The following is a 25,388-nucleotide window of genomic DNA, read 5'->3' on the forward strand; positions in this document are numbered from 1 at the left end:
TTGTGATAGAGTGGTGCTTGTTGGAGACATATTTTAAGGGAGACATATTACAGTTTTCGGGATACCTTTACTCTCTGTATTTGAATTTTGATCCCTTTTAATATGTGTTGAGATTTAAAATACTTAAGGGTTGTTCGCCCACCCCCCCCACCCCTCCTTCATCACATATCCTTGACATTTTTATAATCCTGCATTTATTTTACCAACTGCTGAAATCCCCTATGTGTAGAGAAGTTTCCACTTTACAACTTTGACCCTTCCTCATTCCCTGGCTCCTCTTTTCCAATTGTAATTGTCCTTGACTTTAAAAAACAAACAAAAAAATTAAAAAAATTGTGTTAGTATATTTGTGGCATGGCCTAAATTTCCTTTACATGGTAAATGAAGTGCCATATGCTGAGAAAAAGTTTACTGCTTAGATAAATATTTAAGTTTATATTTCCCACCTTATACAGCAACTTTGTGTACATTCATTATGATAGCGCCTAGAAATCATAGCTTTCTAAAATTAACTAGTCTGATACAAAGTTGCCTTTTTTAGCATTTACAATCTTTTTTTGTTGTTTTAGAGTAAGTTGTGTTGTGGTTGGTCCTTTAATATAGATTTCCCCTTATTTTTTCAGATACTTAAAGCTTCAAAAGAAAAGTCCCTACATCAGGAGGACCAGCCCTAACCATACGCTACAAAAGGGGAGCAGATGGTTGCAATAGATCTTATGATGTAATTATTGAGCAGTTCAGGGTTTGGGGAGCAAACACTAAGATATTGTAAATGGGTTTTAGCCAACTGTCATTTTAGTAAGCTTTTTTAACACTTGGATGTTTAATTTACATTCCTGTCTGATTTTCCTGATTTTCTTTTTTTTTTTTTTTCTTTCTTGGTCAAGTTTAGTGGATCCATTATTTTTTTCTTCTGTGTTTGTGACAGAGTTGCAACTTCAGGCTGCATTTTGTTTGTGCTGTTTAAGCAATTGTTAATATTCTATTTATAACATAGAAGCAAGTACATTTTTTCAGATTTTAATATTTATCTTTTGGGTTGGATTCATACAGTATGTACAGAGCAGTTTGGTCAAACAAAACATGTAATATTATGAGCATAATAAAACATTTAAACTATTTTATAACTGCTGATATAGCGTACAGCCTAACTACATTTTATTGAAAACAGTAATTGGACACACACTATGCTGTGAAGTTTGACTTAGATCTCTTTGCAGTGATGTTATGTCAACAGTTACACTACATGAATTTTCAGGTGCTTTTTAAAATAGCCTAACGAGCTACAAAATATGTATGTTTAATTCATACTAGTAAAGGGCAGATTACTAAATTAATTCTTTCAGAAACCCATTATGTGTGAATTTAGAGCTTGTTATTTATGCACATTTGATTTTTTTTTAAAGCAAAAACGTCTAGAAATGACATAATAGTTTGGCAGGGAGTCAGTGCAGATTGCAACAAAACTTGAGTTGCTGGAATCAAGATTAATTCAGTAAAATTCTTCTGGTTTGCCTACCAATATAATGACCTCAAAGCTGAATTTAGTAAGCTTTATATTCAGTGAATTATTTAAAAATTCAAATCTGCATAAATATTTGACTTGTAAGTTTTATTTAAAAAAAGAAAAGCTTTGGACATTCAAACTTAAGAAAAATAGGATATCAGAATTTAAGACCTGCAATCATAAAAGCTCTTGTATATGGTACATCTGAAATTTAGACTTTGAATGATTTAGAATTTTAATATAACAGGTGTACTTCTTACCTGTTCTGTGCTGCTGTTCCACAATTATGAAGGCATACTTTATTCTTTGGCATTTTGCATGTGTTCCTTTTCGGCTCAGGAATAATTGCTGTGATTTTAGAAAATTGCCAAGTCTGATACAGGAGCTTCGAATAAATAAAATAATACAAGGTTTTTTAGAAGAAAAATCAGTTTGGTAGCCCTAACAGTGGTTGCCTTTTGGTTGGCAGGGAGATTTTAAATTTTTGTAGCACTGTTTTGAAGTCAGGTTTTTAGTTGCTTACATTCATAGTGAAAGGGTCATCCTATATGCATGTTTCTTTTTTTGTTTGGGATTTCAGTAATACTCACATAAGTGAGTGTTACATCTGATCAACAAACGCAGATGGCCCAAAGTGATCTTCTTTAGACTTTTCAGGAAAGCAATAATATTCTTAGACTGTGACGTGGTTTGGGATGGGATATTTTAGTAAAATTACCTGTGATTGTGAATTGCAAAGCAATAATTTTTACAAAGCCATATTTTGTGAGGAAGCTTGGGAATGATTTTAGAATGTTGAATGGAGAACTGTTTATATAACAGTGGCAGCCTATTTGTAGAATTATGGGACTGTGAGAGTATTATATTATGCTGTGATCAGATTTTAAATATTTGTGATTTTACGTGCTTCATGTTTACAAAAATATGCCAAGCTGAGCAAGGTCAAGCAGACTATTAAAAAAAATGTATATTTAATCTGTTTTAATGTTTGGCTGCAATAAAACACAGAAGAATATCTTTGTCTTTCCAGTGTCATTATTTTTCCAAAATGTGGTAGATATTAACAATGGGGATAAATGTTTGACTCAGCCACTAATTAATACTATTTTTCAAATTAATCATTTTGAGTGTTTTAAAATAAATGTGAAAGTATTACTTCCAAAGATGAAGAAATATAGCAAGTGATTTTTATTTTTGGATGATACTGTGTGAAGGAAACAGGCAGTACTCCTAAGATATCTGTGTTCTATATTTGTGTTGTGCTTTTTTGATTGGAATATTAGCTATTCTGCAATCAATTTGGCCTGAATTTTGCCCGTGATACATAATTTCTATTTTTAACTTAAAGTGGATGAGATACCACTCTTTAACAAAGGCAAATGTGTGTGTGAAGTATATCTACCTTTCATAGAGAAATATTCTAGGTTATGGTTGTAGTTTAAATCCAAAATCTGGCAAGGGTGTTGTGTCTGTGTAGTTCTCTGTTTGAAAACAAAGATGTTCCTTTGACCTTTTCAGTTTTCAAACATCAACATATTTTTATGATTAAATAATACTGAATTAAGAACTGTAGTCAAAGAAGATTACATCTTCAAAAGATTATTTTTTATTATTATTATTTTTTCATGTTGCTACATTGCTTCTTGCTATATCTCAGTGAATCTGAAATCTTGGATTCGGTTACTGTTTTGGGAAAACACAGGAAGAAATAGCAATAAGGAAAGCAAAATGTAAATAAGGTCAGGATATTAAAGTTTTATTTTAATACTGAAGATTTGCTGCAATTTTAAGTCACTTTTTCACATTCTCAGTAATTAAAAAGGTATCATATGAAACTATTCTTTCTAAAAAGTAAAGAGAATGGATGAGATTAGATAGAGGAAAAATACTGAAAAATGTCATGTTTTTACTGAATATTTTAGTAATTTTACATGCCTCAAAAATTATGTATATGTAACTGATAAATTGTATCATACATCGATAGCATTGATTGGGATTCATGTAAAATCTACGTCTGAAATACATTTTTAGTTTTGAATTGGGTCATTGTCACATGCATTCAGAAATATTTAGACATATTGTAATATGAAAAATAAATGTTTTCTTTATAGTAGAAACCTGCTTGGGAATACCTGGTGAACATTTCATGGTGATAGCAGTCCTAGCCTGTAGAGACTGGTTAAAACAGTTTTTTCTGTGATTTTTATCTAGATTTGTTTTGCTGGAAATGGAGAAATTGAGTACAGGATGAGAGTAGTTTGAATAGCTAAGAAAATTTTTGTTTGAGCTACAGTTGGTTTGAGTTGATGACAAAACAGTCTCAAGATTTAACTATCATATCCCTGTCTTGTAGACATTTTTAAACCTTTGTCAGAAATAGCAAGATGAAAACCATTTTGTACTGTCAAAGTAAGCTAGGGATCAGTGGAGGGAACAAAGCGATATGTGCTAAATATCATGCTGAATTCTTGTTTAACTATGGTGAGACCTGAGAGAAACAAGCTCTTCAGAGCTAGCAAGATCAAGATGTGATGAATTTCAAAAGCAGCTACCTAGAAGGAGAAGCTGGAGTATTTAAAGATCATTGGAGAGGCTTTGGTGAAGTCAGTGGCAGCTAATTTTGCAGAATACAGGTTGAAAAAGTTCTAAGAATTTGGAGAATTGATCCTAGTACATAAGTGGATATAGAGAACTACCGTTATATGTTGCATGACCCTCAGTAATAAAGAAATGTGAAGTTGGGCAAGAAATGGGAGATAGAAACAGGCTTTAGAGTGATGAGCTCATACTTAGTTTTTCCTGTGATGGAAAAGAAGTTACAAAAATACACGGATGTCCAAGATGGGTGGAAGAGAGTTGCTGAGACACCTAAGAGGGAATTAGAAGAGGTCAGGTGAGACTGTCATTGTTGCTCATAAGGGAAAGATCCAGGGAAATGGATGGATAAGTAGCGTGCTGTATCGTGGTTAACTATCCTGTAATGAGTTGTTCATATGCTTTGAGTTGGTAAAAATAATAGATATAGGAATATATAAACTATTCCGTGCCTCATCCGGAGCTGCATTATTGCTCTTTTTAAAATACAGTATTTCTGATGGCATACAAATGGACACGACTACTCTATTTATTGTTATGCATACACACACACAAAAAAGCCCCAACGAATGGAAGAACCTGTATTTTAGAAAGTACTGAACAATGCTTTCATTAGCATACTGTTATAGTAATAATATTCATTCTTTAAGTTATCCCATAGTATGTAACTGACTATAGATCTGTTTGTCATTTCTTTCCATTTAATTGGCAATCTGGATTGTATGGTGTAATTGAAGAGGTGAAAGACTTTCAATATGACCATATTTATTAAATTTACCATATCGTAATCAAGTGTCCTCCTGAAACCAGGACATCAAGTTAATACTCGTTCTGCCTTGTTCTGAATATAAAAATCAGAGTCATACTGTCCGCACATTCAGTAGTAGCGGTTGTCAGCTTGTAGTAAAGGGTGAAATTGAAATGTGAAATGCTTTCTTCATGTGTATGCGTAACCCAGTTTTTCCATGAAAAAAATATATTTTTTTTGCATGGTGTGTTTTATTCAGAATATAATGCTTCTGAGCAGTTGGTTTAAAAAACTGTGAAGATGGAATATTCTGATGAGATGTCTCTGACTGACTTGGAAATTAAAGAAAATGTTTTTTCTCTATCAGAATACCTCAAAACTAAAGAGTATATGTTAAAGAGAATAACTGTAACTGAAAAGCCAGCAGAGCTCTCTTTTTAATATTCTGTTAAGTTTATTGGGAGGAAATAGTGAAAACTTACTGGGACAAAACTGGAAACAGAATAATAATAGAATTTTGAGGCAAGATGCTTTAAATGTTACAGAGTAGGACAGAACCAAAAAGTCTTTAGAGAGGAGAAAAAGAGGAAGGGACAAGCCTGTCGCTGTATGTACCACCTTCATGATATACACATGCCCAATTGTTTTATGGTGTGTAGTCTCTCTTTTGCTACAGACTGTCTTGTGCTTAGTTAATACTTACCTGTGTATTCAGATGTTTACAAAACATCTGGGTTAAATTATTTTAAAAGTTGAGGTAAGACAAAAGCTTCCAAGTGCCCAAGGAACTTCTGAAAATGATACCTAGGTTCCCAATAGATTTTCATGGATTTTACATTTTAATTATATATGTCTATATATATATATATATAAACATATATATCAAGTTAGTGTTTCCAAGAATTTTTGATTAGAATACAGGTTTTACTTTTCTTGCAAAACAGCTTGCATAAGTGTGTATCACCAAAATCTACCAAATATCTAAAGGGGAAAGTTTGAAATACTTTGTGACAGAAGCAATGATGTAATATTTGCATAAAAGGTTGTTCTCTGCAGATGCTTCAAGTGTGTAGTTCAGACAGTAAACTATCGTTGCTTTAAAAAATAAAAATGGAACAAAAGTCTTGTTGGCTCAATTATAAGATGTAGTTTTCTTGTATCTTTCTTACCATAAACTGTTAACATAAATTTATTTCAATGAAATTATATTTTTAATATTCTAGGGAAAAGTGAAAGAGAAATTGAACAAGACAAAACAGAAAAAGGTAAGTCTGAAAGTAATATTCTGTTCTGAAATTCAAAAACATTATTTCTGGGAGGACGGATTTAAATCAGATTAAATGGTAGTGAAGCTTAGCTCCTGTGTATCTTACGTAAACTGGAGTTGAATAAACATCCAGAGTGCATCAGCTTTTGTACGTAAACACACGGTACACACACAGTTGTTTCCGAAGCTGACGTGAGTGTATTCCCCTTATGTGGTCACAGGCTGCTGTTAAAAACTTTTGCTGTTTCAGGAGAAAATGTTTGATGTTGTACTCCTAGTTTAGGACTCTGGAGGTCACAGCTTCATCAGGCTCCTCCAGCGCTTGTGGGTGACAGGCAACCTGGGGCTGCCCAGCCCCAAAAGCTGGGTTCAGCGCTGCCTGCTTTGCTAAGCTTGGCGAGGCAGGTGGCATGAAAATCAGTCCTTATCAGCTCCATGTTTACCCAGTAAGGGTTTCTGTCTGGCTTAGTATGGGTAGGAATATACAGAGGCAGGTTTGGTGGAAAAGAAGGGAGATTTTGCTAAGAGCACTGTGAATCTGTTCTTCCTGTGATGACACTGGTGCTGCCCCTGTGCATTCCCTGTCCCTGGATGAAGTTTGCACAACCTCCTTCACTGGGATCAAGGTTGGTATCTGACCCTAGCTACATCACTACAGCTGGCAATACCCAAAAACCTCAGGGCCTGTGCCTGCATCATTTTCACTCAGGTATGGCCTGTGGAGTAGTGCCTGCCATAAGTAGCTCCATTGCTACTTCTAGATGGAGGAAAAGGGATCCAGCAATTGCTGGTGTCTGCTGCTCCTTTCTCATTCTCTGTTTCCATTTTTCTGTGTGGCTATTTTCTATTTGAGTACTTAGCAATGCTAATATATGATCTTTGGGTAAGGTTTTGTGTATTTGTATTTTAAATACAAGTTTCTAGTATTGGAAAACTTCAAACAGTTAAGTATTAAATATGTCAAATGTAAGCATTACATTTAAGAATAAATATACCATTAGCCAGTTTACTTGGAAAGCAAGGCAATTATATCCACATTCCTATTTATAAAAGGATAGATTTGGCAGGAAATACCTTAGTGCGCTGGGCTTATATACTTGATAGTAGAAAAAAGCCACCGTTATGTGCTAGTTTTGTTGACCTGTTGAAACAGTAGAATAAAATTACATACAGCAGCCATCCAGTATGGGTAAAAAACATTCACAGGTAAAAATAATAGCTTGTTTAAGAAAATGACAATGCACGGATTTACTATTATGCAACATTATTAATCAAACTTTAAGAGAACTTTATGACTTGAAAATATGACAAGGAGCCATAGTCACTTTGCACCCTAAGTGCTTTGTGGTTTTTTTTCTTTTTAAACACTGAGCAACTAAATAAATGGTTCTACTGAGTCCTGCCATGACATTACAGGATTTCTGTAAGTTGGAAGAAGGGCTAGGGTGTTTTTCTGGGGTAAGTTGGTAAAATGTTGCATCCCACAGGGAAAAACAACCCTATTTTTTTTAATGAAATTTGTTTATAGCTGAAATATTTGAATGGCTTCCAAACAATTCGACAAAATTTAAGTTGTGTAAGTTTTCATAGTTCGAACTGGTTTAAGTTTTCACTTTCACTAAAAGTGTCCAGCTGTAGATGTCCTAGTCATAGAAAGTGGTTTAAAGTAATATTGAATTGGGTTATTTTAAATTACCCAAATAAGATGCAGCCATAAATCAATGAGAGATGTATTTAAGAAAATACTGTACCGTGGCTGACTGGCACATGTAGAAAACTCAGAAATCATCAGTGAATGTCATCTCAAGTTATGTGGGTTGAATTTCACCCTCGCAAGCTCTACTTCTAAGGGTATACAAACTACCTATTGATTTACTTACATAATTGTGGCCTGCATCAAGTATAAGCTGTGGGCAGAATAACTGATGTACTTCATAGAAGTGTAGCTCTCAAAGTCCAAGACTGCTGCACAGCACCATGCTGAACTAAATTTGTAGGATATTAGAGTATTAGTGTGTATTTTTGTGCAGAAAGTCAATGAAGAAATTTATTTCTGGTCTTGTCAAAGGGTTGTTTGATTCTAGCCTTTGAATGAAGCCAGAAAACTTCATGATGAAAGGGAGAGGTGAATGATGGAAATGCATACCAAAAATAAAATTATCATTCTGCAGTTGTTTGTTAAGATCAACATCCAACCAATCAACAGTAATTTCAGACAGAAAGCCCTGTAGAATACTTTCTACTGCAAGTGAAATTGTTCTGGAATAACTGCAGCTAAAGATTTATTACAGTCATTAGATTCCGTAGCTTTATTAGTCCCTAAAATGCCTCAGTTTTTATTGTCTGATTGCTTCCCCAGATAAGTTGATTATAGAGGTTTTGCCTGTTCTAGCAGTACAGTTTAGAAAGATCTTTTAATTATTGGAGTGCTACTGGTTTAAAATCATCTAGATGCAGTTACTTGGTTTTATACGTTCTAAGTTACCATTTGTGGAAGCCCATAAAACAAGTGAATCGCTTAGGCTATCTGTATCTCACCTAATGAAAAACTCCTGTCTTTGTCCTGTTGTTTGGGAAGCTCATCATCATCAAATTCTCATTCAGGCACCCACTGAGAGGCAGCACAATTTCAAAAACTAATTTGGGTAATTATATGGGCCCAGTATAGGAGGGAGGACAGTTACTTCAGCAAACTTTGAATTCCAGGTAAAAGTAGTTGATCTGCTAAGATACATGTAGGTTTTTCAGCCCATATCTGAAACTTTAAAACTTGGACTGGGAAGTTTGGAGTATTTGAGGGGGTGGGGTGGGGATTAATAAAACAGAAGGTCACAAAATTCATTGGAAGACTTCTACAGACCGTGGTTGTCGGTATCTACTTATTATTGCCTTCTACAGTGCCCATCCACACGTTCCCAAGAGCATTATTACTAAATTTGTGTCACAGCAGGGATAGGCGACACAGGGTGTTTAGAAAACAAAGCCTATGGCTCCCCTGGAAGTGGCTTCCTTAAGTTTTGAGTGTTTAAGATGGAGAACTATCAGGAAGAGCCTTTGCTGCGAGTGACTGTGGGATTGTGTGACATGAGGTTTTTATTTCAGATTAGGTTTAGATGTGGCACCTTCCCACCCCCCACCACTTGTCTGTTTTGATCAATGTGGGAGACAAATAAGGAGGCATCATTATATAGTCATAAACTCTAAAGTTGAATAGTTACAGCTTTTATTTAAAACTTACCTGCTGGCAGTAAGCACGACATACAGCCAGTGCAGCAGGGTTGTTCCAGTATAGTTTTCAATTCAAAAGCTGGGGACTGTGTGTCCTCAAGGTGGCTGTGAAGGCTATGGTTTATCTGGAGTCTTTCTGAGTAACTGACTAAAAGCCAGAGCCCCAGCTGCTGTTTTGCATGCCGGTAGAAGCAGATGCAAGACAGCAGAAGCCACTGGGAATGCTCCCTTAACATTATAATGACAATAGGAGCAAATAAATAAATAATCTAATGACAAAAACTAAACCCCACTCGAGGTGGTTTGTTAGATAGAAAGCAGTGTCTTTCTGTCCTCATGTTCTCTCAGTGTGCCCTCAGAGAGATTGTGGCAGAGAGATCGTCTCACCATTTCTGAGGAGCTACTAATTTCATTAGAAGACGTGTTTAACAAGGAATACTCACGCTAATAGTGTAATACAGACTCTCATAATCACAGGGGAGGCCATGGCCCCTCTCAATTGACTACAAATCCTACAGCATTAGTTTCCAAACATTAAAGCAAGGCAATATAGCCAGCGTGGAAGCACCCTTCCTCCCAGACCTCCCAGTTAGACCAACCAGGATGTCTGTCATCACTACCAGTATACAGGACAGGTCCAAGGTGCCAGCAGCAGGTGAGCCTGCTCTCCCGCTCCACCACGTTTCCTAGGCTCTGAGCATAAGGGAACAGAAGGCTTAGGAAAGGGAATAGTTAGTATGGGGAGCAAAAGATGAAGGAAATGGAGAAAAGGGCAGCAAGATTGGATGGAAAGCTGCCCGAGCTAGTCCCAGTTGAGATTTCTTCCTGGCCACAGTTACACATCAGCTAACAAACTCATTGTTTGTGGTGTCCTTCTTTCTGGCATATCTATCATGTCTGAATAAAAATCGTTGAATTGTAGAATATCTGCTCCCAACTTTTTACAAGGCACAAGAGTGAGAGATGATTAGTGTTTAAGTGCATGAAAGTGCATACTGGTTTTCAGACAGAAACACTAATTGTTCCAGGATTATTAACAGCAGTGTGATATTATCTCCCACTTAATTTGCTCAGGAACAAAAATGTGCATGTATCCTTTGGTTAGAGGCTCAGAGTAGGTCAGCAAGGACAGAACAATTTATGCTATGAGTTGTGCCAAAGGTACCCCATCCTTTAAATGATCTTTTCAGAAACAACAAGTTTAAGTGGTTACAGTGTATTATAATATCAGAGACCCACTTAAAAGTTGCTTGCTACCTGTTAAAATGTCAAGTGCATGGTGTATCTTTAGGATTAAAAAAACGTGTATTAATCATGAAAGATAATTATGATAGTTTTAAATCTTTTTGTCGAATTCTGGCTAATGAAGTGTGAACTATTTTGAGGTATCGGGCTGATGTCTGATCAGTCAGCTCAGAGTGTTCACTCTTCTAGGGGAATAAGGCTTTCCTTAGCCTGGCTGACTGCTTTGTATTTCAGATGAAAATGTGAAATGGAGGGATAATTTCGCCCCCCTCCCCTTTCTCTCTACATGCTACACCCCCCACACACACCCCTTCCCCTTTTCCCCTTCTGTCATGGCAAGAGAGGATTCATTTACTCCATTACAGAAGTAATATTCCTAGTTATTTCTGATACAATATTTCTACCAGTCTGTTCTGTATTACTTCGGACTTATGGTCAGATTTAATATATTTTTGCCATGTACTTACTAGTCATCGCTCTTTTTTTTTATCCAACTTTTTTCCTTTGTTACTTCATTCAGTTGTTTTGGATGCATTTACTGCATTAATATAATTGGCTTACTTGGCATTTTACACAAGTTTCAAACCTTGTGTTTTGCGCAGTTATACAGGACTATACAGACATTTGAGTACATTTGTCTAGTAATTCTAGAAAAGTTTCATTCCTTAACTGTTATTTCTTTAGGCAGCTTTTTGCATTAGAAGTTGTATCAAGAAATTATATTTGCGTTATAATTCTGTGAATAAAATCAACATAGAAGTTGCAGAATGATTTGCCTTATGCTGTTTGTCTGGGCAGTTACTTAAAAGAAAAAGATCTGCTTCAGGTGAAGATTTACAGAACTTGATTTTTTTAATGTTATTAGCTTTTTGGTTTTACCGAAAAAGCTAATAATAGCATCAGTAGTTGAGACTGCTTTCTGTCACAAGGTACTGTTCTGAATCACTTACAGCTTTTCTAAAATTGTACCACTGACCTGAAATTTTTAGTTGGGAAAACTAATTTTGGAAATGCCTTTCTAAAAATTGATTTTGGATGGTTTCAAGGAAAAGATTCAGTAGTTTCACAAGATGTACTTTGCACTGATTTCTTTGATTTATTCCCCCCCTCCCCCCCAGTGTTTAAATGAAAAAGAGAAAAAGCTTTTATTGCAAACATAGTGTATTTATTTTTTTTTTTCTTCTGCAACAGTGTGTACTAATAACAGCTACAAAATACTAGTTCATGCATGCATGTGCTGGCTAATAATTAGTGGAGGGATATTTGAGTTTGGCCACTAGATTTGGCTGTCCATCCCCTGCCCAGTCCCTGTCTGCTGCTGTATCTCTGCGTGTCTCAAAGTATATGGCATATTCTAGTCCAGACCTTTAGACCTGAGCAGGATTTCCCCTGATGCTGTTCCTTTGCAGCTCTGAAACTTTCTGTGAGATCAGGTCCTGAAAGGCCGGAATGAACCGTTTCCTGAGTCTTTCAGTGTTCACGCTACTGGCTTCCAAACAGCCTGAGGGGGTAAGAGTTACATCTAACAGTCATGTCAGCGAGTGAGAACAACCTGGATGGGACTCTGTTACGGATCAAGACATCTGCATGTGGCTGCATGTGCTGGTGTGGTGTCCAAACTGCATTATATACAGCGGTCATTGTACAGTCAATGGAGCCTTCAGCTAAGCACCTACTAGGCGTTTACTTCGTGCTGAATTCGCTCCTTATGCTCCATTGACTGTACTGGCTAGATTTCTAAAGGTTACAGCAGGGTTTAGGTATTTACGCAGAGAGAACTAAATTTAGTTCCATTAATTTTAAGCTGTCACTGCACTGGTGACATTCTCCAAGTGATGACTAAATGGATGAACTTTTAGCTAGAGAGCAAAGAGCTGTGCCATCAGGTACTGCTGCTGAGCCAAGTAGTTGTACTGCTTCTTGCTCAGGCTGAGGTAGTTTGCAGGTAATCAACACGCTGCTGCATCATGTGTAGAAATAGGTGAGGTGTTTCTTGCAAGGCATGCTTATGCTCTGTTAGCACCATTTGATGTGGGGCACATGTAATTATGTGACAGTGGGGAGGCTTTGTCACTTGCAGACATCTTTCCTGGAGTCACTCTCATGACTGCTTATAGCCTTAATTATTTTCTGAAGTATGCAGCAGAGACTGAGAGTAGCAGTAGAGTAGATGGTCAGTAACAGGGATTTGGGGCAAGAGAGTTTAGGGAAAAAGACCCTTGAAGAGAAGGGCATGCGCAACAAGTATGTGGAAGAAGAGATATCTAAGAACAAGCTGGGGATAAATAGGGAGAGCTGGGCCGGGGAACAGATTGTGAGCAAGTGTAGAAATGAAAGGAAAGAAACGTGGTATGGCATCAAGGTTGAGAAGGGGAGAGGCTGGAGAAGAGGATGACAGGAGAAGGAAAAAGAAAGGTGATGAAAGGAAGCTTAATGGTTGAGAGATGCTGCAGAACATGAAAGCGTAATTGTTAGATAAATCAGATAATCTGCAACTGATCCATTTGTTTTTGAACTTATATTCTGTTGCTGGCTTAGTGCTAGGAGGAATCTGTCACGATGACTGGCACAGTGACCTTCTGGGGGAATTTCTTTAATTAACAAATGAGAGAATGAAAGTTCCCTGTGCAATTGTAGTCTTGGCACTAAAGTGCATTGACATATGTGTATTACAGAGTATTACAGAAATGATAGGAAATAAGACTAGGTGGGACTGTGAAGCTTGCTTTGTCTATCCTGTTGACTAAAGGCCTTATCAACTGCGTGCGTTGTTCCTGGCAGACACTTACACAGCTTGGTATTAAAGACTTCCAGTAATCAGAATTCTATGACTACCCTCAGTGATCTGTTCTACTGTTCTTGCTCAGAGATACTAGTTCCAGATGTTCAAGCCAAATTTTCTACTCTAGGAAATTTCAGCCTTTTATTCCTTGTCCTGACTATGGTGAGATAGAAGATAATTTATTCTTTTCACTTCTGTAGCTACTTTTTAGAGTGTTATGTACTCCTCTTCCAGTTGCAAACTCTTTACTGCTACCTTCTTCCCTTTTGTTCTTGCTTGTTCAGGTTAAATGCTGTGTCCCCTCCTCACCCCGATAATTAAAGACAAAACAGTTTTTAAACCATTCTTCAAAAGTGATTCTATCACCTTTGATCATTTGGTTACTTTTCCTTATTTTTCATGTGATGTTCTTGTGGTCTGAAAGAGTATCTAGCAGTGCATTCATTATTTTTCAATCGATATTTATTTCTTTGTCATTTGTAGAAAAAGACTGTCACTCCTTTTGGTGATGACAAGGTGCCTTTCAACATAAAAACATAAAATATGCCTGGTATTTTCATTTTCATATGCCAAAATAGGTATATAAAATAGCCATTTCATCATTTTTCATTGAATGACATGACAGGCTATTAAGTTTACTGCACATCTAATACATTACCACTTCCAAAATATTTTCCTTCTCAGTTTTGTGTTTTGGGGTGGTTTTTTTTCCTTCTTCTTGTCATCTGTGTCTTAATACAGAAGGGACATGAGGTTTCTTGTTGTCACTGGCTGTTGTTTATTCCCCAACAGAAAGAACTAGCATGGAATTCCTTGCAAGACTTCTTCCTAGTTTGCTGCTTTGGCAGCAGAAACTGTTTTCTCTGAGGGAGTCTTCAGCAGTCAGTCCTGTGTCAGCAATCCTAGGTAGAAAGCGTATCCATACATCCAAGGCCATTATTGAAAACCCTCAGTATTATTCTTACAAGACCATAGTATGATATATAAAAGAATTACTACCATTTTAATGCTCAGTCTTATTTGGACTACAAATCACCCTAGGAGTTATGTGACTCTGGACTACTTTAGCTATGTTGTGAAATCTGTAAGTCATTGCAGAAAAATGACATGTTTTTTTCCTCTGAAAACAGATAAGTTAACTTCTTTGTAACATTGAATTTAATATATTGTGTCACATCTGCTAAAAGATTATTACACTAGAAGGGGGCAATGGGTAATTTATTAAAATACCCCTGCAGGGAGATGGTGGGCTTTCTGGTTAATACAGAGGTATGCTTGATGGTTACACTGAAAGCTCCCTGGTGAATTCTTTAACATAGGAGTAGAATGGAAGATGAAGATTATTGCTTGTTATATAATGTTTACTGGTTTATGTTGGTGCCTAGCAGCTGAATAATATTTATGTTAACAGCTCCTTTCCAGCTTTTCATATTGATCTCCTGCTGGTCTAGAGCTGATATATAATTGTACTGAAAATGGATAGATAATACTTTTCGGTAATGGAGGGTAGCAAAAAGATTCTTCCAAGTCAGATATGAGGGGAAAGATGTCATACCTTTGTGCCACAGACTGGTAAGATATTTCATTCTTTTTCTTCTGAACTGTTTCTGTGTCATCTCCTTGTAAATTCAAAGGCATTGTGGAAACTGTCCCACAGGCAGTGTGAGGTTCTTGGTGGGTGGGAAGGCTTCTTTCCTTGGCAACAGCGAGGTTCCTTCGGAGCAATGCTTACGGAGTTGGAGAAGGACCACACAACTGTATGTCTTTCCATGAATACTGAAAGTTAGAAAACTGACAGATAGCTGCTCGCTCTTACTGAATACTGGCCAGTCTTGGATAGAGATCATCATTCATGCCATAAGAGCTGAGAACTGACATTTTAGTTGTGGTTTACATCGTTTCTTGTATATACAGCCTCCTACTTAGAGAACAGGAACAAACAAAGTGCTTGGTGATGTCCAGATGGAAACTCCCCAGATGATGTGGCCAGAGGAATGGACATGGCTCAGTTTTCCTGCTAACAACAAATGACAGTCTCATATAGCAGCTGTGAGCTGAGACGATGTAAAAAGGAACTGTGATGGTATATTTTTAGGAAAAAAAAAAATACAAAAAAACCTCACCACCACAAACCCCAACAAACCTTTTACATGTTAGGAATTGTTCTTTGCAGCCCCCCTGACATTATGTCAGAAACTTCTGACCATGTCTGTTAGTCACTGTGGACTCAAGGTCCAGGGTGGAGGGATCCCTGCTCTCATGATGAGCGCTGGTTCTGTGGGTTTTGTTGGATTCAAGGGGTATGAAGATTTGGAACAGAGCCAGTGCTGTGCTCCTTAATCATTATCATCATTAACTGAATGAAAATGCAGTAAAGACATTGCTTTCTTATGAAATGGATAATATTAAAGTAAGACCTAGCAAGACTGGAATTGTCCACAGATTGAAATGCATTTCTACTATATTTTCTATGGGGAATGAATAAAAGACATGAAAACCATCTGGAATGGTTAAAAAAAAAAAAAAGGCAACAAAAGATCTCTTTTGTCACTTCAGTTCTGTGATAACTGCATTCCTTTAATGCATGATTGTGTGCTTGAGTGTAAATGCTTGATTTCAAGTCATAAGGTACAACGAGAACCTGAAGTGGTTAGGGGAGCTAAACTAGTATATTAAAGTATCTGTTTGGTGGTTTGTCCTGAAAAAGGAGTAAACTCCTCTGTGTCAGACAGTTTTTTCCTTCTTAACTTCTTGGAAAATTACAGTCATTTCTATTCTAACAAGGATCAACAGGGATACAATAATCCTAATGCACTGCTTCTTTAATACCTTTCCTTTATAGATCTTAATACGTTTTTATATTTAAAGCTTCATACAGCCTTTATGAAAACGTAAATGGAGTTTAGTAACGTAGCTTCAATCCTGCTTAAATTCTATTGCCCTCCTGCCCCTGAAAAGCAATAGCATCAGTTTAACTGTGCATACCAATGCTGCAGAATGGTTTATAAAGGTAATGTAAGAAAAACTCGCTCCGTGCAGAGCTGTCTGACTTCAGTGTTGGACATGACAGCAGAAGTCTTACACAGAAAGAACCAGAGGTAGTCAAGGTTTTTTTTCTCATACAGAAGCAGCGCAGACTCATGAGGTCCTCTAATGCTTGCGTGGGCTTAGTGTTGGTTTAGCATTAACTAAGGCATTGGCCTTTCTCTGAGGTTTTAACACAGGCAAAGTGATTCGTCTACCGAAAGCTCTGTGTAGGCTCAGCATCTCAGAGAGAAAGTATCATTTCATGAATCATGAGCACAGCTTCCAGTAGCATGTGCTGGCTCTTGTCATTCCAAACAGTGCGCTCCGAGGGCTTGGGAAGCAGAATAAAACATGGCCAGTCCCAGTACCTTGCTATCCAAAATACTTGCTACAGTATTGCAGCAGTCTGGTGATGTTAAGCTGTTGGTGTTTGGGCTTAGCTTTACACATACCACTTACAGCATTCCCTGTTTAAACTTCTACAGAGAAAAAAACAATTTTACTTCTTTTCGTTATATTAATGACTTATTGTCCATGTTGTCCGGGGGGGAGGGGGGGGGGGGAAGAACAATAATGCATAATTTAAGCAAACATATGTGCTTCTAATTACAGATACATGTAAGTAGCAGTTACTTGTATCAGCTAATATATATATTTTTTTCCTTACGTGTGTCAGAAAACGTTGAGGTGTTTTGTGGGGTTTTTTTTCTAATGAAGTGTAAAAGCAAAGTTTAGCTATAGCAAATGTGGAGAAAAGCAGTTATCTGTTGTCATATTCTTCAGTAGTGTGTTTGAATTTTTTAACACCTGGTTTACTTAATGCAACCAGATAGACGTTGTTTGAGACTGAACTGCTACGAAGTAAATAGCTGTTCAGGTTGTCACGGTTTACTTAAAATGCATTTGAAGCAAATTGGCTTTACACAATTTACTTCAAGACTGGTTTGCTCCATACCGCCGCTGCTCTGCTACTGTGTGGTAGCTTGCTAAGCTGTGGACCACTTGAAAGAGGTTCAGACATTTCAGTGTTAAACCTGTTTTCAGCAGGAAGTTGGACGACGTGACTTCTGAGTCCCTCCTACCCCGAGCAACTATGATTTCTATCAACTCTTTTAATTGCTTTAGACAAAGAAGTAGATACACATATATAGGCACAACTTTAGAAATTACTGACATGTCCCGGTAGTGATATTTTTCATAATACCATATAAATGTGGAAAAATAACAGTTCTCTCTGTTCTTCCATATCAATTGAACTATTTGGAAAACAGTCGGCTATATGAGATGAAAAATGCTTTATCAGAAACTTGCCTGCAAACTTACAGAGTCTGAATGACTGAAGATTGTTTTTGTCATACAGAAGTCTGTGATTGTAATAAGTACAAAATCAATTTCTTGTCAGTGTGTCTTGAAACTGCCTTATTTGAAACTCATGCACTTTACCAGCACAGTACTGGTTGCTAGTTAAATGTTACTTCAAACAGTTGCTGTGAAATACAGAAGAAGTAATGAACTGTGTGTTTTTAAAATCTCTTCTAGCTAAAAAGAAGAAGAAGCCAAAGCTCTTAAACAAGTTTGATAAGACCATTAAAGCTGAACTAGATGCTGCAGAAAAACTACGTAAAAAAGTAAGTTTTGAATGATTTGCTCAGGACTGTAGACAGTGGGCAAAAATGAATAAAATAAAAATTAACTTAGGAAAAGGGAGAATTACTTTTAGATTACTTCCTGTGAAATTAACTTTTTAAAATTAAATATTCAACACGTGTTTGTCCTGCAAGTTTCATTTCTGCTGGATAGTTTATCTTAAATTTTTTGAAGTCACAAGTGTATGTCTGTTCAGGTATGTTTGCCCACATTTAACCTTGAAAATATTTGGCTTAACTGTTGAGTTCCTATCATCAAAAAACTGCTTAAATTAATCACATGGAACAGGGTTAGTTCTGTCCCGTCACTGTTGTCCATTTGAGTACTGAAGTCAACTACTACCATATTGAGAACTTCAATAATATAAGCATGTTAATATGGATCTCGCAGTAAGCGTTCATGTGTTTCGTGAACGTCAGGTAGAAATCTTTGTGGTCGGCATTGTTTCTGTGGGATTCTCTGAGTGTCTGTCCTCCCATACAGCTGTTTAGAGCATGAAGCAGATGTTCCTGCTTCTCATCAGTGGCTGCAAGACCTCAACATCAATCAGTCAATTTTGGTCGTTCTGAATTCAATAACTTGGCTATGAAAAACAAACAAACAAACCCAACAATAAACAAAAGCTCTTCAGTCACTCCTCTGATAACTTCTAATTTTATTTTTTCGTTGGAGTGTTTCATAAAACAAGACCTCTGCAGAGATGGCCCTTTTCCAGATGTGAGGTTAAATAGCAAAGCAAGACTATGTGACCGTTAAAAATGAGAGTCCTTAAGTCTTTTGGATGTAAATCTTGTAAAAACTCTGTTATGCTTCACAGACAGTCCTAGCACATGGAGAAGAACTACAGGTCTTTGTTGTACCCTGGATTCAAGATACGCTACCCTCAGTATAGTACAATAAAAATTATCTTCATCATTGCAGGTGTAGGATTATTCTTGATTTTCAGAAGACTGACTGTGCAGTTTGAGCTTTGCATTGCCATCTGTGCAGCCCCAGAGTTCCTGTAGGTCTGTGATGGGGCTTCGAGGGCTACTACGTAGAGAGCACTAACCTCCGGCTGCCACTGCTGCTGCTCTTCACTAGGAGCCTTCTGTATGTGTTAAAATACAAAAACCGAAAGCATTTTCATGCTTTTTATTGCTTAAACAATTGGTTGGTCAGAGAACGATATAACAGAAAGTTTTGGTGAGCCTATGGGGTCAGTTGACTGACTCAGATTTTCCTGCCTGTGTCTTTTGCCGAGTTGCAGACGATCATGCTTGTCTGCATACGCAATTAGTAACAAACCAGGCATATGTAATACTTGAAGATAGCAAAACAGTTGTGTATAACAGTCCACTCATATTTATAAAGCTGTAAGAGTTGGAAGTGGCAGCAAGATCTGGTGCCAGATTTTGCCAATCAGTGCTTAGCTCCTGCTTAATGGTGCAGCTGGTTCTTCTCAACTTCTGTCCCTACTTGCTAATCAGCATCAATCATGGGAATGCCATAGTTACATTTGGGCTTTGTATGCAACAGGGAAGAGACACAGGGCGCGTAAGGTGTCCTGAGGGACATGGTTGTGCAAAACGTTTGGAGGAAACAGCCATACAGTGTGGATGAGTCTACAGTATTTCCCCGAGGAAAACTATAGTTACCGTACTGTTCAATATGTGAGGTATGCAGAGAAGAAATTTCTGCATATGTCTAGAACTTCCTTTATATTCTTTGTTACATCCAGTTTGGATTTTGTTATTAGCAATAACAGGTTATTGTCATCTCAACATTTTTTCAAGTCAGCAAAGGCAAAGTGAGTAAAATAAAACCAAAGCTATTCACTTTAACCATGGAAAGTAGATAATATTGTTTCATAAATAATGACAATTAATTTCTCTTAAATAAGCAGGCAATGCCACCAAAAAAATGAGTGAAAACTGTTGATTCAGTCTGCATTTTTTCTTTTCTTTTTGTTTTTAAATTGGGGAAACTAATGTATTAGGTCATGCATCCTTCAGCATTTTTATTAGATAGAATTGCTGATAAGTATCTCCACTTTCCAGGGGAAAGTTGAAGAAGCTCTAAGGGCCTTTGAAGCATTAGTGAATCAATATCCACAGAGTCCTCGAGCAAGATACGGGAAAGCACAGGTACTAAAATAAGCCATAAATGTTTAAAAAGATGAAATAAACCTTTTTTAACAATAGAGTTCTAAACCCCAGTCAGACTTTATTTATAATTTTATGGATGTTACCTAGGGAAAAAAGAATTATGTGATCTGTCATATTGTATCTCTTTCATTCATAGAATCACTTAGGTTGGAAAAGACCTCTAAGAATCGAGTCCAACCATTAGATAACAGCTATCAGAAGATAACTATGTCATTGCAGGTAGCTAGCACACATGTAGGGTTTGGTGGCTTTGGTTTGTTTCCTTTTTTCTAGATCATTGTGAAAATATCCCCATCCCCACTCCTAGCACCACATGCCTTTCTACCAGAACACATGTAAAATGATTAAATGTTTCCCAATCCATCATCATCAAAACAAATTCTTTTCCTCATTATGCCATTTGAACAAGAAGTCCTAGGAAAAAGGATATAAAACTAAGCAGCATTGTAGTATTCATAGACCCTGTCCTTCCCCAGTTACTTTGGGAGCTTTTCTCTAACTTTAGTGGGAAGTATTGTAAATAACACAAAACTAAAATATGTCCTGTAGATCTCATGAAAACTGTCAGAGAAATGATAGGAGATAAATCCCAACTAACATCCCACTGCAGGGGCAATAGGCAGAACCTGGCTATTACATAGTCTTCGCTGCAGCTGGTACATCAAAGCATCAGTCAGCTCAGGGCTAAATGCTGCTTTTTGCTTAGTGGCCATAGGGAAGAGGATTTTGAGTTTTTATAGAGAGAGAATGTTAAAGGAACTGAGTAGTTGGGTTTCTGTTCATGTGGAGTGAGTTGTGTTTCAGGTGTTCCCTCAAAAAAAAAAAAAAAAAGCATCAGAAAATAAGCTCTTTGTTCATAATAATTTTGATCTGTGTTGAGATGTCTCAGAATAGAATAATCCTTGTAATTTTTGTAAATAGTAGGATAATCCCACTGCATTAGGTGTAATAAAAGACTGCTTGAACTCATGCTTTACTCATACAAGATGAGTAAAGTGAAGCCTTCTCTGTAGAAGGGAATTAGGCTGTTACACAATTAATGAGGTGCTTGAATTGGAGTCACAACCAGTTTTCACTTGGTTAATAATAGTCATGCTAAAACCAAGGCCATGATTATCCAAAAAACTCCCACACAAGCACTTGATACACAGCAGACCAAATACTTCAGTGCTCTGTGTGAGGGACAGTCTGCTGAGCTATTTGCCTTCTTACAGTAGGAGACCACTTTGGTTCGTACAGGTAATGGACTCAACTCTGTTAAGTTACACTTTTAATATTTACTTTTTTTTTATGAAACTACTTGTTATATCTAAGAGAATATGCTTCCTGCCTCCTCATTAGCTCACTGCTTTTAGAGAGGACGGCAGATCACTGAAGCCAGCTGTGAAGCTTATTCTCATTCAGAATTCCCCACTCAGTGACACAATTTCATTTGGCCCATTACAATTTATAGTCACCACCTACTACTTTAGTAATACTTAAAAGGTCATACAGACCATGATCTGAAGTCATAACATTTCCTGGGATTGTATAAAAACAACTATAAACTCATTTCCATTTTCAGTAGCCTTTGTTAGGCTCATAGTAGTCTTTTTACTCATTGTGACAAATGACAGCTTTCTTGAGTCCAGTATCTATAAGTTGAAGCTGTTTGCATGAATGGGAAAATCATGGGCTTCACTGACAGATGGATTGTTCTTAGGATTTACATTGTAACATAGCATTACTTTCAAATGAGTATTTATGCCAACATGACATGTTCAAATTTGCTGTTTTTCATCACTAACCAAAGGTAAAACTGCAGAGAAGGGTAAGGGTAAAGGCCAGAAATTCACTGTAAGAGTGTGCTTCTCCATTTCTATGAACCAGCATTGCATCTAATTTTGTAGATTCAGTTTCTAATAAGACATGAGGATTCATTTTTCTGGATCTTTTAGTAGCTTTAAAAGGCAACTGTTTTCTCCAAAATTCTGCAAAAGATTTCATAGTTAAAGTGGTTTTCAGAAATATGAGCAATTCCTGATTTGATTTCCGGAGCTACTCTTAGGCCGGGTGAAGGATATTCCACAGAAATTGTTAACGACTTTCAAGGCTGAAAAGAACAGTAGATAGGTCTTAAACCTTCTTATAGGATTTATAGCATCTATACTGGTGAATTTATGCAGATTTTATGTTGACAATTTTTACGGCCTCTTTTTTTTTTTTATCTTTTACTATTCTTGGCCCTGCTATTCCCTCAAAAAAAGGAAAAACAAATTTCCTAGTGAATGCACACCAGAAAAAGAAATTACTGCTTAAAACTGGTTTCTGAAGTTACCTTTGAAAGCTGTCTGATCAGCTGTTTGGCTGAATAACCATATTGTTTAGTATTTCCCATACTCAAATTCAAAGTAGCTCAAGGAAAAAGGTAAAGGACTAGTGCAAAACGATTCCAGATACTTACTACAACATATACACCTAACACAGTTGAAGCAGTTTCATTTAATGTGTGTGATTGATACAGCAGTGAGTTTATATAGATCAATAAGAGCTGCTGCACCTGCAGTGCTTGCAATGCATCTACACCTCACTCTGCTAATTGACTTAAGAAAGAACGTAAGCCAATAAAAATAGAAGTATCTGGGAAGAATGCATGAAACGCCTGAAAATGCATGTTGGTATAAATAATTAAAAGTAATGGTTTAAAAGTTCAGCATTTGAGATATAATCTTATTTTTTTCAGCTGTGGAAACAAATTATGAAAATTCCATACCACATGTGAAATCTGCTGTAACTTCCATTAGCTTCACTGAAGCTGTAATTTTACAGTAGAGATCTCGTATCCTTCGGTTTGTTCCTGAACTTGATGAACAAACTTTTAAGTTCTGCAGGAGTCGTAGGGTAGATATTCTATCAACATATGCAAGAGTAAAGCCAATTCCTAATTAGCTTTCTAAGAAAGAGTGTGAATAAATTTGTGCGAGAATATAAGAAAGAATTGTTTATTGTGTGTTTTGATCTGTGTGTTGCTGCCAGTGTGAGGCTTGGTATACAAATAAACCATAGGCAACAATTTACATTTTGTCTGTATTATTAAAACAGATGGTTTAATTTATTTTCCAAAGCAGAAATTATGAATTCTACAAATGAAATCTGTTCTAATGTATGTTTTAGATAAAAATCTTCTCCTGCTTATACTTTCAGACAGTTGGCAGGAAACAAGAATTAACAGTAATTCTAATCTGCCTTACCATAAAGAACAACCAAATCAGTGTTTCATTGTTATGCCAAAATTACATAGAGTGAAGATAATTCTTAAATTATTCCCGTATTCTAACAATTGCAGTTTGCCTTTTAAGAAAACAAAGTTATTTTTAAGACTAATGGATTATATGTGTTCTAGTAATGGTTTTGTGATTCTTTCTAGTCTGAAGATGACTTAGCTGAGAAAATGAGAAGTAATGAGATGCTGCAAAAAGCTATCAACACCTATGATGAGGTGGTTAGTCTGCCAAATGTCCCTTCAGATCTGATAAAACTGAGCTTGAAACGAGAAGCAGACAGACAGCAGTTTCTTGGTAAGATTTGAGGGTGATGTAAAAATTGTGGAGGTTGTGTGAGCAAGACTTTCAAAAGATTGCTAAGGAATTAAAAGTGCTGATTCTATTGAATTTTTGGTAGGACTTGTGTTCCCAATCTCTTAATTGCTTTTGAAAAAATATTTTAAAATTCTTTGAATTCCATGTATGATAATAGTGGCTGTCGACAACAGCACACTGGGGGCTATGAGAAGCTATGGGAGGTGGTCAAAAATTTTTATTGTCAGAGAAAGAAGAAAGTGTTCTTTTTCTACTGAAGCTGAGGGAAATCATGAGGAAATTGATGGCATGCACAAAGTAAACATACCCAGAATAAACTTTAAGTAAACACAGAGAAGAATGGAACTGAGCTCAGGGATAACATCTGAAAGTTTAGATCTCAGTTCTGTGATGGATGGGAAATGCTCATGAGTATAAGGCACAGTCGACTTTGGTGGAGAAAAGTGTTCTGTTCCCATGAGCAGGATTTTAGTATCAACTTGTTTTGACCTTGCTGTTTCTCAGCAAGACCTCATCCAGGAAGTCAAGGAATATACTTAATTTTAAGCACATAAAGCATGATTAATTTCATAATGGAAACATACTAGCACCGTTGCCTAACATTAGAAATGCATTTAATTACTCCATCAATTAAGACTAAGTTTTGATATTTTGATATGTTTGCCTAGTTTTGTTAAGTACTTTTGACATTTGTGGATGAGAGTATCGGAAGCTTAAATAATGTTTCTGCTACACTGCGAAGGGTTCTCCACTAGAGGCTACCATAACACTGCATGACACGCGTTCGCAGCAATTTCCTTGCACGGCTGCACCCCCGGTGACAACCAAGCAGCTGAATGTACTGTCTGCACGCATTTTTTTGTCCAAGTCCTGCTTCTTGATAGTTCATGAAAGTGGACCACTTGGCTCTGATTTGGGTTTTCTTTGACGTTGTGTAAGCATCTTACTAGTGTTACTCATGTTAATGTTACTCATAATGTAATTAAGTCTTGTTTCATCGAATTAGGTCGCATGAGAGGTTCCCTGGTTACTCTACAGAAATTAGTTCAGCTGTTTCCCAGTGATACTTCATTCAAGAATGACCTTGGTGTTGGTTACCTCTTGATAGGAGATAACAGCAATGCCAAGAAAGTATACGAAGAGGTGAGTTTCCATTCCAGCCAAGTAAAATAACTATATGCATTCATATGTTCATTCTAAAGATTGCTTGCTTTTAACTTTGTTAGTTATTAAACATTTTGCATGTCGGGTTATGAAGGGTTAATATAGATACGATTTTTTTTTTCTAGTGCAGTTCTTAATTATATTCCAATTTTAATTCAGGTTTCATGATGTTGTCATACTAAATGTTTTTCCTCATAGAGAAATGCAGATGTTTTTCATATGCTTAATAATATTTGGTTTTCTTACACCTTCTGGTAGCCAGGTTTGGAACACATTGACAAATCGTATAGATGTAATGCTAGTTACATTATAGTACAAAAAAAGATGTCTTTTCCGCAAGACAATGAGAGGAGAAATAAGCCTGTTTCTTTACAGCAACACTGTCTCTAATTGTGTGATGAAGCAGTTCCGTACTCACACAGCTATTTAACCTTGGGTTTTTCATGATTTTTA

General features: G+C 36.7%; 1 protein-coding gene across 13 annotated transcripts in view; it reads left to right on the top strand.

Moving 5' to 3' along the window:
* The window catches only part of ASPH (aspartate beta-hydroxylase), a 122,805-nt gene that overhangs the window by 57,235 nt on the left and 40,182 nt on the right, over nt 1-25,388 (top strand). For all 13 annotated transcript variants that reach the window (XR_008746715.1, XR_008746716.1, XM_055801074.1 and 10 more), the window contains 5 exons: nt 6,074-6,115; nt 17,939-18,027; nt 20,086-20,172; nt 23,600-23,750; nt 24,778-24,914. Coding sequence is in view for 11 of the 13 variants with exons in the window: in XM_055801074.1 (XP_055657049.1) it covers nt 6,074-6,115; nt 17,939-18,027; nt 20,086-20,172; nt 23,600-23,750; nt 24,778-24,914 (506 nt within the window). In the remaining 2 variants the exon portion in view is untranslated. The remainder of the gene's footprint in view (nt 1-6,073; nt 6,116-17,938; nt 18,028-20,085; nt 20,173-23,599; nt 23,751-24,777; nt 24,915-25,388) is intronic.

The sequence above is a fragment of the Falco peregrinus genome, chromosome 3 (assembly GCF_023634155.1).
Source record: "Falco peregrinus isolate bFalPer1 chromosome 3, bFalPer1.pri, whole genome shotgun sequence".
In the NCBI taxonomy this organism is placed as follows: domain Eukaryota; kingdom Metazoa; phylum Chordata; class Aves; order Falconiformes; family Falconidae; genus Falco; species Falco peregrinus.